Source organism: Puntigrus tetrazona, chromosome 3, assembly GCF_018831695.1.
Source record: "Puntigrus tetrazona isolate hp1 chromosome 3, ASM1883169v1, whole genome shotgun sequence".
Classification (NCBI taxonomy): domain Eukaryota; kingdom Metazoa; phylum Chordata; class Actinopteri; order Cypriniformes; family Cyprinidae; genus Puntigrus; species Puntigrus tetrazona.
The window spans coordinates 28,477,153-28,490,162 of record NC_056701.1 but is presented as its reverse complement, the minus strand read 5'-3'; the positions used below and the strand labels follow the sequence as shown (position 1 = coordinate 28,490,162).

The window sequence follows — 13,010 nt, the reverse complement described above, 5'->3', positions numbered from 1 at the left end:
ACACTTACCTTAGCTGCATTAAAACCAGATTTTCAGGATGTCTCTTTATATTATATATATATTTTTCTAAATGATTAATAATAATGGTCCATTCTATGTCAAATACATTACCTCAACTATAAAGTTTGCTGTCTATAGACTGTACAAATGTATCTGCACTCAACGATGTGAAACATGATGGATGATTATGCAGAAATCGCTGTTGTTGGCATTGGATGCCATTTTCCTGGAGGTAATTGTCAACAGTTTTCATTATTTTTATATGATTTCAGCCTAAATTATATTAACATGGTATGTTCTCATCGGTTTTAGGCGAGGGACTTGAAAACTTTTGGAGAGTCCTCCTTCATGGAGAGAACTGTACTGTTCAGATACCAAATGACAGGTTTAATCTCTCTCATTGGTACGATCCAGATGAGAGTAAAGTAGGAAAGACAAACACAGCAAAGGCAGCACTCATCGAAGGGTAAGACTTTAATTCATTTACTTATTTTATCAAGGGACAAAGTGCAACAGTGACAGCAGCATATAGAAACAGAACAGAGGTATAGCATGAGGCAGGTTCTCGCTTGCCTCTCCCGAAGTCACTGAAGCAGGATTCCTCAAACCCAACCCTGCAGAGCTGAGCTCAAAATATGATCAGATTCACCTACCAGTGACTCTGAAAACTTGGATTAGCCTGCTCAGTTGTCTTAATGTGAATATTAATTTTAGTAAAACATCAAACATCATTGAGAGCTGAACAAATGTTTGTGGACATATGAAAGAAAGGCAAACTGGTTTGTAGAACGTGAAGACGGTAATGCTGTGTTTGGAGTTGTTTAATTAAAATTGCAGATGCAACCAATTTATTCAATGGAGTATGGGAAATGAAGTCCAACAGTAGTGTAGTGCAGGAGTTCATGTGGTGAGTTTCAGAGTGTTACTGATCTACTTATAGCCTTGGCCATCTTTGTGGAGAGCAATAATTCTAATTCTCAAATCCTCAGATAGTTCTTTGCCATGAAGTGCCATGTTGAACGTCCAGAATTGTACTCAAAGCCCTAAATTTTAACTGCTCTAATCTAAAATACACATTTGTATGGTGAACAGGACATGTGGGTTTACATAGTTAAACAAAGTATAGCTGTTATCAGTTTTGTTGCCAGCTCTTTTGACAATGTTAGCTGTATGTTGAGTTATTTTAAGACAGTAAATCTTTACTGTCATAGAAGTTGCACACCGACTAATCTAAATATATACAGGTTTCATTTGTATGGTAATGTCCCATGAGAAGATATGCTAAAATGGTTGCTGAAACGCGAGGGGTATACTCAACTGTATTTTAATATGGAAAAACGCAGATTTACAAAATGCTAGAAATTTGAGTTTGAATGACTGACAGGTTCCTGTCAAATAATACACTCAAATTCTTGACTGATGATGAGGATGTTACAGAACATCCATTAAGACTTAGGCAGCATTCTAGTATTTTTTTTTAGGTTTTTAAGATCAGGGCCATAAATGATTTTTCATAGGCTTTATGGACAGATAAGTTGTGAGTGAATCTTGAAGGAACAGCATCACATCCTCTTGAACCACTGTTTAAAGAATTTTTCTTCCAGAATCTAGCAGTAGGTTTGGGAAATTAAAAAGTCTATTTTTGTAAACAAAGATATATCACTTATATATAATTAAATAAACAAATCTATAGTTGTTATTAGTTTGGTATTGGTCAAATGTTCTGAGATAAAAATTATAATAGTTGAAATGTTGAATCGATGTGATTTGATATAGCCTTTTTTGCCAGTATAAAGGCTGATAATGGCTGAATAAAAACACAAGAATAATACTAAAAGAATAATAAGTATTATGTCTCATACCTGGTGGAGGTGGAAGCTTGCATATGTGTTTATTTCAACACATTTTAACATGATTAAATGCTTTAGTCACTTGATAGCAATGATTTAAACCTGTTTTTTTTGGAAGTTGGTCACTTTCGACAACTAATTGGGAATTAGGAATCTCACAAAAGAGACCAATCCACTTTGAGTGTAAACTAAACGAGTCAATGCACATTGGCATGAGGTTGCATCCAGAGTATAAACAGGCAACAGGTGCAACGCAAACTCAGTTTTTTGCTTCAGAGCAGAGGAGGCTTTGCTTCGGTCCACCCCCTAGTCCGTCAATCCATGTCCCTGTATTCCACCTCATTGCCCCCTTTCTGGTACATCTTCAGTGCTGCTTGTCCCACTTGGGGGATTACACTGTTTAAAATGTCACTGCATAATGCAAATGCAATTTTCAAATTCATCCATCCCTGAAATCGTGATCCCTGAGAATATCAGTACAAGTTCTTGCCCTTCAAGCTGTCCCTGTCTTGTTGCGTCTTCGCAACAGTTTTGGAGGCATCCCTGGTTCCCATGAGAAAACACAGTGTTTGTGATGACTGGCTCATATTTGGACAGTCATGGGATTAGTTGTACAAACACTTCTCCTCATTGGATTCCTCTGAGGAAGGACCTACTGACTGAAATTTTTTTTGAAGAATCTTTTAGTACACTTATTTGTCTGTGTCAATTCATTTAAGGCAATCTGGTTGTGAGGACAAGGAACTTGTCTTGTCTTGCCTTTTGAATTTTTTATTGTTTTAATCCCAAAAGCAATAATCCCATCGTTGCCCTTTTGTTCTGTATAGCTTGAATGAGTTTGACCACAAGTTCTTCGGCATCACTGATGCGGAATCGAGCAACATGGACCCTCAACACAAACTTCTGCTGCAGTGCAGCTACAGAGCACTAGAGGATGCTGGAATACCAATGGAAAAAGCCAGTGGAACAAGAACAGGAGTTTTTTTGGGTAACGTATTATCTAAATAAAAGAAAGTAACTTTTGATTTAAGTGAAAGAAACTGTTAATCACAGTAAAAAAAACAAAAACACACATGCGCTTATTGCATGGGAAGGACCTTCGGAGCAACCTGTGGTAAAGATGCATTGGTAAATAGCGACTCTGAACTCAAAATGAATTTGTGCTGTATTTTCTGGTGTCACAAATAGCACACAAGTTGATCAACTTAATGGTTGCCTTTCTAAACCCTGCAACTAATTTTACACTGAGCGAGGAACTTGTAATATGTATACCTGTATAACTATGTATAACTTGTAATATGAATATATTAAGTGTTTATGAATCGCAAAGCTAACATGTTTTGTGTTTTCAGGCCTAATGAACAGAGACTTTGAGCTGGCAAATGTGAGGTATAATCCAAAACACATAGACCACACCCATGGCACTGGTATCGCAATGAGCATTGCCGCCAACCGCATTTCATACATATTCAACTTCACTGGCCCCTCGCTGTCCATCGACTGTGCTTGCTCCTCATCTCTCGTCGCTCTTCACTTAGCTTGTCAAGCTATTAAACAAGGTAGTATTGATAAATATGTTTTTTTTTTCACACCTGATCTGGTTTAATTTCAAATGTGAATTTTAATCTGATACATATCCGATATCTGGACGTCCGATCTATATTTTAACGCACATATCCGATTCCCAGCAGAAATCCTAATGCGACCATAAAGACAGCGTTAACCCTTTAACCTTCACCCCAAAAAGGAGCTAATAAACATTCCCTCAAATTTATTAGTATCCTAGATAAATTTTATATAAAATAACAGTGTTATTTCTTCTGTGTGACTTCCTGAAGTTTGTAAACTGCTGTTGTCATTTGAAAACTGGAAATATCCAAACCCCTCATGGCAACAAAAAGACAGAGATGGGGCAATACAGCTATGAAAAAAAAATCTCTCAACTCTTCCTTTTGATGTATTTATTATTTATCCAAGTAAGCTTAACCATGCGGTAGAGATATTAAAGTTAATACTGGTTAATTTCACGGAGGCAAGAACTTTATATGTAAGAAATTGCACAAGATTCTGTAGCTGGTTTTAAGCACCTGCCCCATCATTGTATGAATAAAATGACCTGCTACTTGGATAGGATTAGGGATGTAAAATAAGGAATTTATATATGTGCAGCAACTACAACTAAAGCATAAATTCATAGAACTGTGGCAATAACTTCAAGATACATGGAAAAACCTGTGAGTAACCTTATAATTGTCTGCAGGTTTATCTTGGAAGAAATTCTATAAAAAAAGCATTTTTCAGTACACTTATTTGTCATTGTCAGTATATTCAAGGTAATCTGCTTATTGCCTTAGGTCGATATAGTTAATCTTTTCTTGCTTTTTACTAAGTTTTACTAATTAATCAAACAAATTATTAGCCATTAAGCTGCCCGCTTAATCTTTATTCTAATCAACAGGTGACTGTGAAATGGCCTTGTGTGGTGGTGTGACCTGTATATTGGAACCAACCATTTTTGTGGCTCTCTCCAAGGCAAAAATGATCTCCTCTGATGGAATAAGTAAACCTTTCAGCAATAAAGCAGATGGATATGGTAGAGGTGAAGGATGTGGGCTCGTGTTGCTAAAGCCTTTGAAAAAAGTAAAGAAATATTTGTCTCATTCAAACACAGCACTAGGGCAGCAATGTGTACCTTATGATAATAAAAACCGTTGTATTGTCTGTATTTTGACAGGCTCTCGAAGACCATGATCATATTTGGGGTATCATCAGCAAAACTGCAGTAAATCAAGATGGCCACAGTGTTAGTCCAATTACCAAACCATCCATGGCACAGCAGGAGGACCTGCTTAGAAAAATCTACTCAACAGAGACTGACCTGACTAGTGTCCAGTACATTGAGGCGCATGGGACTGGAACTCCAGTTGGAGATCCAATAGAGGCAGGTAGCATCTCAAAAGTCATTGCCAAAGCACGACCTCAGTTGTCAGGGCCACTCATCATTGGTTCTGTTAAGAGCAATATTGGACACACAGAATCTGTTGCAGGGGTTGCAGGGCTCATAAAGGTTCTTTTGATGATGCAGCATGAAACCATTGTGCCATCATTGTTCTACTCTTTGGAAAACTCTAACATAGATGTCAAATCTCTAAATATGAAAATCCCCACTACAGCTGAAAAATGGGTCAGTGACTGCAGAGCAGGGAGGTCTGCAGGAATTAACAACTTTGGGTTTGGTGGAACAAATGCACATGTGCATGTCAGACAATATGTGCAGTCAAAAAAGCCAAAAGCTCAGCTGACAAGCAAATCCCATCAGTACTTTGTGGTCTCTGCAACCTCTGAAAAATCCATAAAAAATATAATTGAAGATACGGCAAAACAGATAAGTGCAGGAAAAATATCAGATCTACAGTCTTTACTGTACACATCTGCATGTAGAAGAAGTCATTTGAAACACAAATACAGAAAAGTATTTCAAACATCGTCGTTGGCAGATCTGCAAGAGAAACTTACTTCTGCCGTGGAGAAAAAGGTTGTACCATCAAAGACGACCTCCAAGCTAGTTTTTGTGTTTTGTGGCAATGGTGTTACATATCAGGGTATGTGCAAACAGCTGCTTAAACAAGAGCCAGTTTTTAAAGAAGAAATCATGAAGATTGAAAGGCTGTTGCAAAGCTACAGATGTTTGAATCTGACAGAGATGCTAAAAAGTGAAAGTACAGAGCTGTCTGATCCAAAGATTGCCCAGCCTCTTCTGTTTTCTATTCAGGTTGCTGTTGTCAAACTTCTGAAGCACTGGGGCATCAATCCTGATGCTGTTTTGGGTCACTCTATTGGAGAGGTTGCTGCAGCTCACTGTTCTGGTTTGTTGTCACTCGACGATGCAGTGAAAGTCATACACTATCGCAGTTTTTTGCAAGGCACTGTGACAGGAGGGAAGATGCTGGTAGTCAGTAATATGGCCGTTACTGAAATCTTGAAAATGCTTCCATCTTATTCAGGAAGGATTTGTCTGGCTGCTTTTAACAGTCCACAGTCATGCACACTCTCAGGAGATGCAGATGTCATTGATAGGTTCCATCAGAAACTGAGCAACTCAGCAAGTGGAAAAGATTTGTTCCTTCGCATTTTGGATGTACCTGCAGCATACCACAGTTACAAGATGGATCCCATTATATCTAAAGTGAAAGAGAGTATAGGTTCTTTACAAGCATGTGATTTGGAGACAGAATTGTTCTCAACAGTGACAGGTGTTAGTTTGTGTTCTTCAGATTTTATTACCGGTGAATATTGGGCAAGAAATATCAGAGAGCCAGTTCAATTTGAACAAGCTGTGAAATCTGTAGCTAAAAACAAAAAGAGTGTGGTATTTGTTGAAATTGGCCCAAGGAGATCTCTGCAGAGGTACATCACTGAGACGCTGGGGAAAGACTTTGCTGTGCTTTCCTCAGTACAACCTGATAAAGATCATGAGACAATGCTTGCAGTTGTTTGCAAACTGTTTGAGCTTGGGGTCAAAGTGGACTGGGAAATGTTCTACAAAGGTTTTGAGTCTGAACCAATTCCCTACCCTCGCTACCAATTTGATGATGTGAAGAGAGATGTATTCGATTCTCGTTTGCAGTTGATTGGTCCAACTGGCAACCATCCAGTAGTTACACAAATGAGTGAAGACAGTTCAGTGTTCACCTGTGATTTATCCTCTGAATCAGTGGCCTTCTTGCAAGACCACAAGCACAGTGGGGTTGCCATAATTCCTGGGGCATTTTACACAGAGTTGGGTTTAGCAAGTTTCATGGCATATGCAAAACCTAAGGTTCCACTAAGTTCTCTGCAGCTTAGCATAACATTCCAGAGTCCATACATTTTTACCCGGAATGCGCCAGATATAAAAGTACATCTGGATCCAGACCATTTGGAAGATAATACATGTAACTTCAAAATACAGTCTATTTCAGCACTTTATGCATTCGGCACAATAGAAGCAAACCCGGAAAGAATGCCTGAAGAGCAGCTCATTTCACTAGACTCTATTTACAAAAGATGCATGTTCCACATGACTACTGAAGAACTCTACAAGCAGCTAAGTCAAACAGGATTTGAGTATGGGTCTGTCTTCATAAATAAGGCAGATGTTTATTGTGGGGAAGCATTTAGAGAAGCTATATCTGTTTTGAAGGTCCCAAAGGAATTACTGCCTCAATTACATGACTATCATCTTCACCCTGTGGTCTTGGATTACGTTATGCAACTTGTTCCTGTAACTATAGGGCATGACCTATCAGCAAGACCCCAATTTCCTGCAAAAATTGGAAGTCTGACTGTATTTGAACCATTGGAAGAGGAGATGATTGTATATCTGAGAGCAATGCATGTGGCAGAAGATGGTTTTGACATATGTGGCTGCTTAGCGAGCAAACAGGGTAGAGTGCTGGTTGAACTTATTCATGTGACGATCAGAATGCTAGGAAGTCGTTCCCAAGTAGTCAATGAGTATTTCTTCCATAACAGCTTTAGTATGACATCTGAAGTGGTCACATATGATACACCAATTAAGGCACTGATTTTTTCTGACCAGGTAGGAATTTCTAAAGCTTTGCAACAGTACTTGGACTCAACATCTAGATATGTGCCTTCTTCATACATTAACACACTGCTAGAAGGTGGAGTTGAGCTTATTTTGTCAAAACTGAACATTTCAAGTGTGAAGAAAAGCTTCCAGGAAATTTTGTTTATGTGGGGTGATACAGACCTATCAACCCTTGAATCTGAGAAGGTCTTGAATAGCATGGCAGTTTGTTGTGAGATTTTCAGAAAGATTGTTGAATATCTCAGAGCACTTAATTTCCGAGGTGATATCAGAGTAATAACTTATAGGACCTCCGAGAGCATAGTGGACTACATAAATCCTGGGTTTGTTCTGTTAGGCATGACAAGAGCATGTGCAGCTGAGTTGCCAGAACTTTCATTTCAGCTGATCGACATTGGCTCTGGCACTTTTGAAGACATCAAAGCTTTGGTTCAGGTTCTCAGATCGTACCCCTGTGACAAATATCCAGAGCTATTGGTGAAGGAAGGCAAAATTCTTAAACCTGAAATCACCCACACACCTATGCCAACCATCTCTTCAAGAAGTGTCCACATGTTGCCTGATGAAGAAGTTTTTACCTTGCAAACATCTGACCCATATGTAATGACAAATCTGTCAGTGACTCAAATGGATAATTCTATTGAACTCAATCAAGGGAAAAATATTGAGCTTCGCCTCAGTAAAATCTGTGTTCATTCATCAGATTACTTTCCAGTCAGTATTTCTGACCTGACTTATGGTCAGACATTGTATTGGAACAAGCACACTACTGAAAACCATAAGCTCTTAGCCCTTGACTTCAGCGGCACTGTTACAGCTGTCGGTAAAGATGTCAGTAGATTTAAAGTCGGTGATCATGTTGTGTCTTGCTACCCTGTGGCTGCCACCTCTAAAGTAGTTCTCCCAGCAGCCGTTTGCTGCAAAGCAAAAAAGCTTTTATTCCTGAATGGCACCCCTTGCATCTCCTATATGGTACTGGCTTGGCAGATCTTGCACAAGGCTTTACCCAAGGCTAAACCGCAAAAGAAACTGGGTATTTTCTCAACTGTTCCTGACTCAGCTTTAATGAATGTGTTAATTTCCATTGCAAATAGATTAGGCTGGAACGTCAAAGTGAGCATGCAGGCTGATCAGCTGTCTTGTGACTTTAGTGAAGCTGTGGGAGCTGTTCTTCTACCTCCTTATACGCTAAAAATAATTGAAATGGCCAGCAGCATTAGAGGCATTAATGACATTGTTCTTGTCTTTGAAAATCAGACAGAATTTCCATTTAATGCTACGAAATTCAGAGGTACAAATGAGGAGGTCCGCTTCCATACCCTCCCCATGTCCCAAATAATTCAAAAAGGATTACTGAAAATGCAAATGCCACACATCTACCGTTGGCTAAAATCCATGCATTTGGACAAAAAGGCTTTGTCTTTGGACACAACAGCTGTTGTAAAATCTCAAGACATTGATCTTATTTCTGTAAAAGAATCTGAATCATACTTCACATGCCAGATCCTACCCATTATCGTCCTGAATAGTGATGCCAAGAACCAGCTGTCTGACATACCCGTGATGCTTAAACCATGTCTGTTCCAGAAAAATTCAGTCTATATTGTTACAGGTGGTTTAACAGGGTTGGGATTTGAGACAGTAAAGTTCATCGCTCAGAAAGGAGGAGGGAAAATTGTCATTTTGTCTAGGAGTAATCCAAACCCTCAGACGCAACAAGAAATATGTCAGGTCAGTAGCCGCTGGGGTTCTACCATTAAGTCTCTGCCATGTGATGTTTCTGTTTCTGAGCAAGTGCACCAGACGATTGCTAATATTGAAAAGCATTTTCCATCCAGTCCCATCAAAGGGGTGTTTCACAGTGCAGTCGTTCTGCATGATGGGCTAATTGAACATCTTGACAAATCTCTTTATGAGAAAGTTATGAGGCCAAAAGTAAATGGAGTGATTAACCTTCACCGTGCTACCATTCAATGCAATCTGGATTATTTTGTGTGCTATTCCTCCATCTCTGCCTTCATTGGCAATGCCTCACAAACGAATTATGCTGCAGCTAATACATTCATGGACACTTTCTGTCAGTACCGGAGGAACACTGGGCTTTCTGGACAGTCAATTAATTGGGGAGCTTTGAATCTTGGTCTTCTGTTCAACAAAGTCCATTTCCAACGATTTCTGGAGGCAAAGGGAATCATGCTTTTGGAGATTCCAGAAATCCATGAAAGTCTTGAGCAGTGCCTCTTGATCAACAAACCTCAACAGGTCATTTGCAAATTCAATTTGAAAAATAACTGGAATAACATATTCAGTCAGAACAAATCACTAAGAATGCGGTTGTTCAAAATCGGAGAGGAAGCAATGATTAAAACTGGAGCGAACATGTCTAGACCCGAGCAACCCATGACATCATCCTCACCACGTGATTATGTGAAGTTCTTGATTGGTGAAACAACTGGTGTTGAGGTGGATGAGCTGAATGATGATGTTCACCTTTTTGATTTAGGCATAGACTCAATGTTAGCCATGACTCTGCAGAATCTTATTTTCTGTGAAAGAGGTGTGAATGTCCCTCTAGTGACTCTGCTGGATCCAAACAACACACTGTCAACGCTCATCAAAATGCTGGAGGAAAACTGTGAAGATGAATATCAGAGTGAAGATGAGAGCAACTCCACATACCTGTAATAGCAATTTTTATTTCTCCAAAGCAGACTTTATCAGACAATCATGACATTTTGATGTAAAATGGGTGTGCAGTACCATAGTACTTAATTAAACAATGCAATGAACTTAAGTTCAAGTTCATTCCACTACGGATAAACTATCTTGATTCTAGCATCATCTGTGTTAAAACCACATATAACTGCAATAACCAACTGAGGTTTTTCAGGTATTGTGTATAATTGTTTTTATTTAGGTTTTGTCACACTAGGTTTAAACACATACTAAACATACATTCCACATTTGTTTTCCTTGTCTATTTTAATGCACTTTAAACCAAAGTTGTATGATTGAAAATTTTTATTTCATAAGTGTGTAAGTTCATAATTGGTATATGTAGTTCATAATTGGTAACAGCAAAGAATGAACAAAGTCCTCAAAAGTCCTTGTAAATATGAAATAATTCACAATAATATCAGGAATTATTTAAAAGATGAATTATGAATGATGTTTAAAATAATGTCTACAATGACAACTGTAAACAGTTAAGATATGTTCATGAATTATTCATCGCTTGTACTTAAGGTGTAGACTAAGACTTTCTGTAGTAAATGCTAGTACTGTACCATGATGATCTTTTTCCAAGCAAATGTGGAATCAATAGAGTAAAAAAATATATATTATAATTTATCAATAAACCTACAAAGAGAGTAAAGAATGATTTGCTGTTATGACTGGGAATCAGATGTGACTGTAATCAGTGGTGTAGTCGTGCCTTGAGAAGTGGGCATACCTGTGTATATCCACCACTACACCACTGACTGTAATGATATCTTTGGGCACATAGCCAACAACCATTTTATCCAAAGCAAATCTGAGAAATAAAAATTACTTGCATTTTATTTTCACTTTGTATTTTATTGTACTCACATTGCCTACACCATTACCTCGCCCCAATCATCAGCACAGGACTTTGGTAAGTGTTTAGTTGTTATCCAAAACAGTAGCTGTAACTAGGCAACTTAATAAACATGACATTGGCCAATGAAGTTTAAGCACCTATTAGACAAGGTTAATGGAGACCGATTGGGACAAAATTTGGTAGACCTGTTTGACTCGTGGCCCCAAAGGTCTGTGAAAAATTTGAAATAAATCTGCCACTGGGGGTGGTATTACAGTTTTTGAGGGCATGAACAATTGCCCTCAAATTGAAAGACGTCCCTGTTCGTTTGGAGTTCCTGGATAATTATCAAAACATTGAAATTTAATCATTTGGGAAGTTTTTTTTTAAAAGTCTTTTAAAGGGGCCTCATGGGACTGATGTGTTGACAAAATGTGTTGGGGGGGAAATAATAGGAAAATATTTATAATATGGTGGTGCAAAGATGAATTTCCCGACCCTCCATCTACTCATAGACAGAAGTTATCTTTAAGGATTAAGATTGTAATCTTAGCGTTTGTGTTTTTGATTTTTGCATTATTTCGTTAAGTTTAAAGCTTTCTATAGATGTATTTATCATGTAATTTTTAATGAGTTTGCATTTAGGGTTAGGGGAATAGATTTGAATTGGTCACATGATTATGATGGGGACATGGATAAGCTAGAGGAAGAAGATCAGGAGAGCTCTGGTAATGAGCAGGAAATGTGATTCTATCATGCTCAAGACATTTCACTTTGGATTAAAATATGGTTTTAAATAACTTATTCTTATTAATCTTCAATATAATTTGAAGATAATACATGCACACCTGAAGGAAAGATCACCATGAATCCTAAGCAAGATGAGCAATTAACATTTCAAATGGCTGTATATCAAAGTATGATTATATTTTTGCAGAGCAATCTGGTACAACAAGTATTTATGCTATGTTAATGAAATATATGTTCGGAAACTCTTTGTGAAAAGGTGGTATAAAGCAATTTTAAAATGTCCCCTTAGTAAAATACGATAATCCAGCCTGCCTCTTAAATATGTCGTAAATATTTGCACGGTGAACATGTTTAGATATGACTGTATTTCTCCCCACTTTATTATTAAACATCTTAAACTACATTACCCATATGTCTCTGCCATTTGAACGTGAAACACATGGTGCTGGTATTTGTAGTTCAATAAACTTATGCTACGGGTTAGGGTTACGATTTCGGTAAAGAGTTAATTATCACGATATAGCAACACTGAATTGTTAACTGACATAAAAAATATCAGCAAAACAAAAGCAAACAAAGCTACGTTATTGTGGTAAAATCATGGTTACCATACCTACAAATACTACACTAGTTACATGGTACAGAGGTATGATATCAGTTGTAGTTACTGTGCATTTACTACACATTTACTGTGGTAAAAAAATATGGTAAATGGTCTTAGCTGGTTTAAGCTGGTCAGCAAGCTGGTTTAAAAGCGGTTTTATCCACATTTTCAGCCTGCTAGGCTGGTCTTAGCTGGGTAAAGACCAGCTAAAATCAGCTTGACCAGCCTAGGCTGGTTATAGCAATTTTTTCATTGGGTTTAATGGGTTTAGTCATCTACTTATTTAAAACCGCAGCAGGCGTACACAGTGAGTTATATGTTAGCTTAGTCTAATGTCAAGGCTAGCAGCTGCGCTAACTGAGCAGCCAGCTCTTTTCCACTAGCAACTAGTTTGAACGCACACGCTTCCATGACTCCATCTAACTTGATCCAGAACACTAAAATAATTAAAATGATACCCGTTAACCCCTTCTTCTTTTTTCCTTTATATGCTACCCTTAGGCGCAATACTATGAAAACATAACACAACATTTCATTGTTACGCAGAATACCAACGTTTATCGTTGATTTGATTACAGAGAGCCCATCTCTGCATTTAATAACCAATTATTCAATCTCGTCATAGGGATATATTATCATTCTATTCTCCTA

The 13,010-nt window shown here is 38.0% G+C and overlaps 1 protein-coding gene across 1 annotated transcript; it reads left to right on the top strand.

Annotated features, from left to right (window-relative positions):
* Window positions 1-136: 136 nt before the first annotated feature.
* On the top strand, window positions 137-10,951 carry LOC122334530 (highly reducing polyketide synthase PKS6-like). Its single transcript, XM_043232527.1, has 6 exons — window positions 137-232; window positions 313-466; window positions 2,678-2,838; window positions 3,203-3,409; window positions 4,309-4,490; window positions 4,585-10,951. The coding sequence occupies exons 1-6, from the start codon at window positions 175-177 to the stop codon at window positions 10,126-10,128; spliced, it is 6,306 nt and encodes a 2,101-aa protein (XP_043088462.1). The 5' UTR covers window positions 137-174; the 3' UTR covers window positions 10,129-10,951.
* Window positions 10,952-13,010: the final 2,059 nt, after the last annotated feature.

What these genes read in the sequence shown, in the direction of transcription:
- LOC122334530 (XM_043232527.1), top strand. Translation starts at nt 175, where the DNA reads ATGATGGATGATTATGCAGAAATCGCTGTTGTTGGCATTGGATGCCAT. An exon ending in AAGAACAGGAGTTTTTTTGG is followed by an intron (nt 2,839 to 3,202) that starts GTAACGTATTAT and finishes TTGTGTTTTCAG; the next exon opens with GCCTAATGAACAGAGACTTT. An exon ending in TGCTAAAGCCTTTGAAAAAA is followed by an intron (nt 4,491 to 4,584) that starts GTAAAGAAATAT and finishes GTATTTTGACAG; the next exon opens with GCTCTCGAAGACCATGATCA.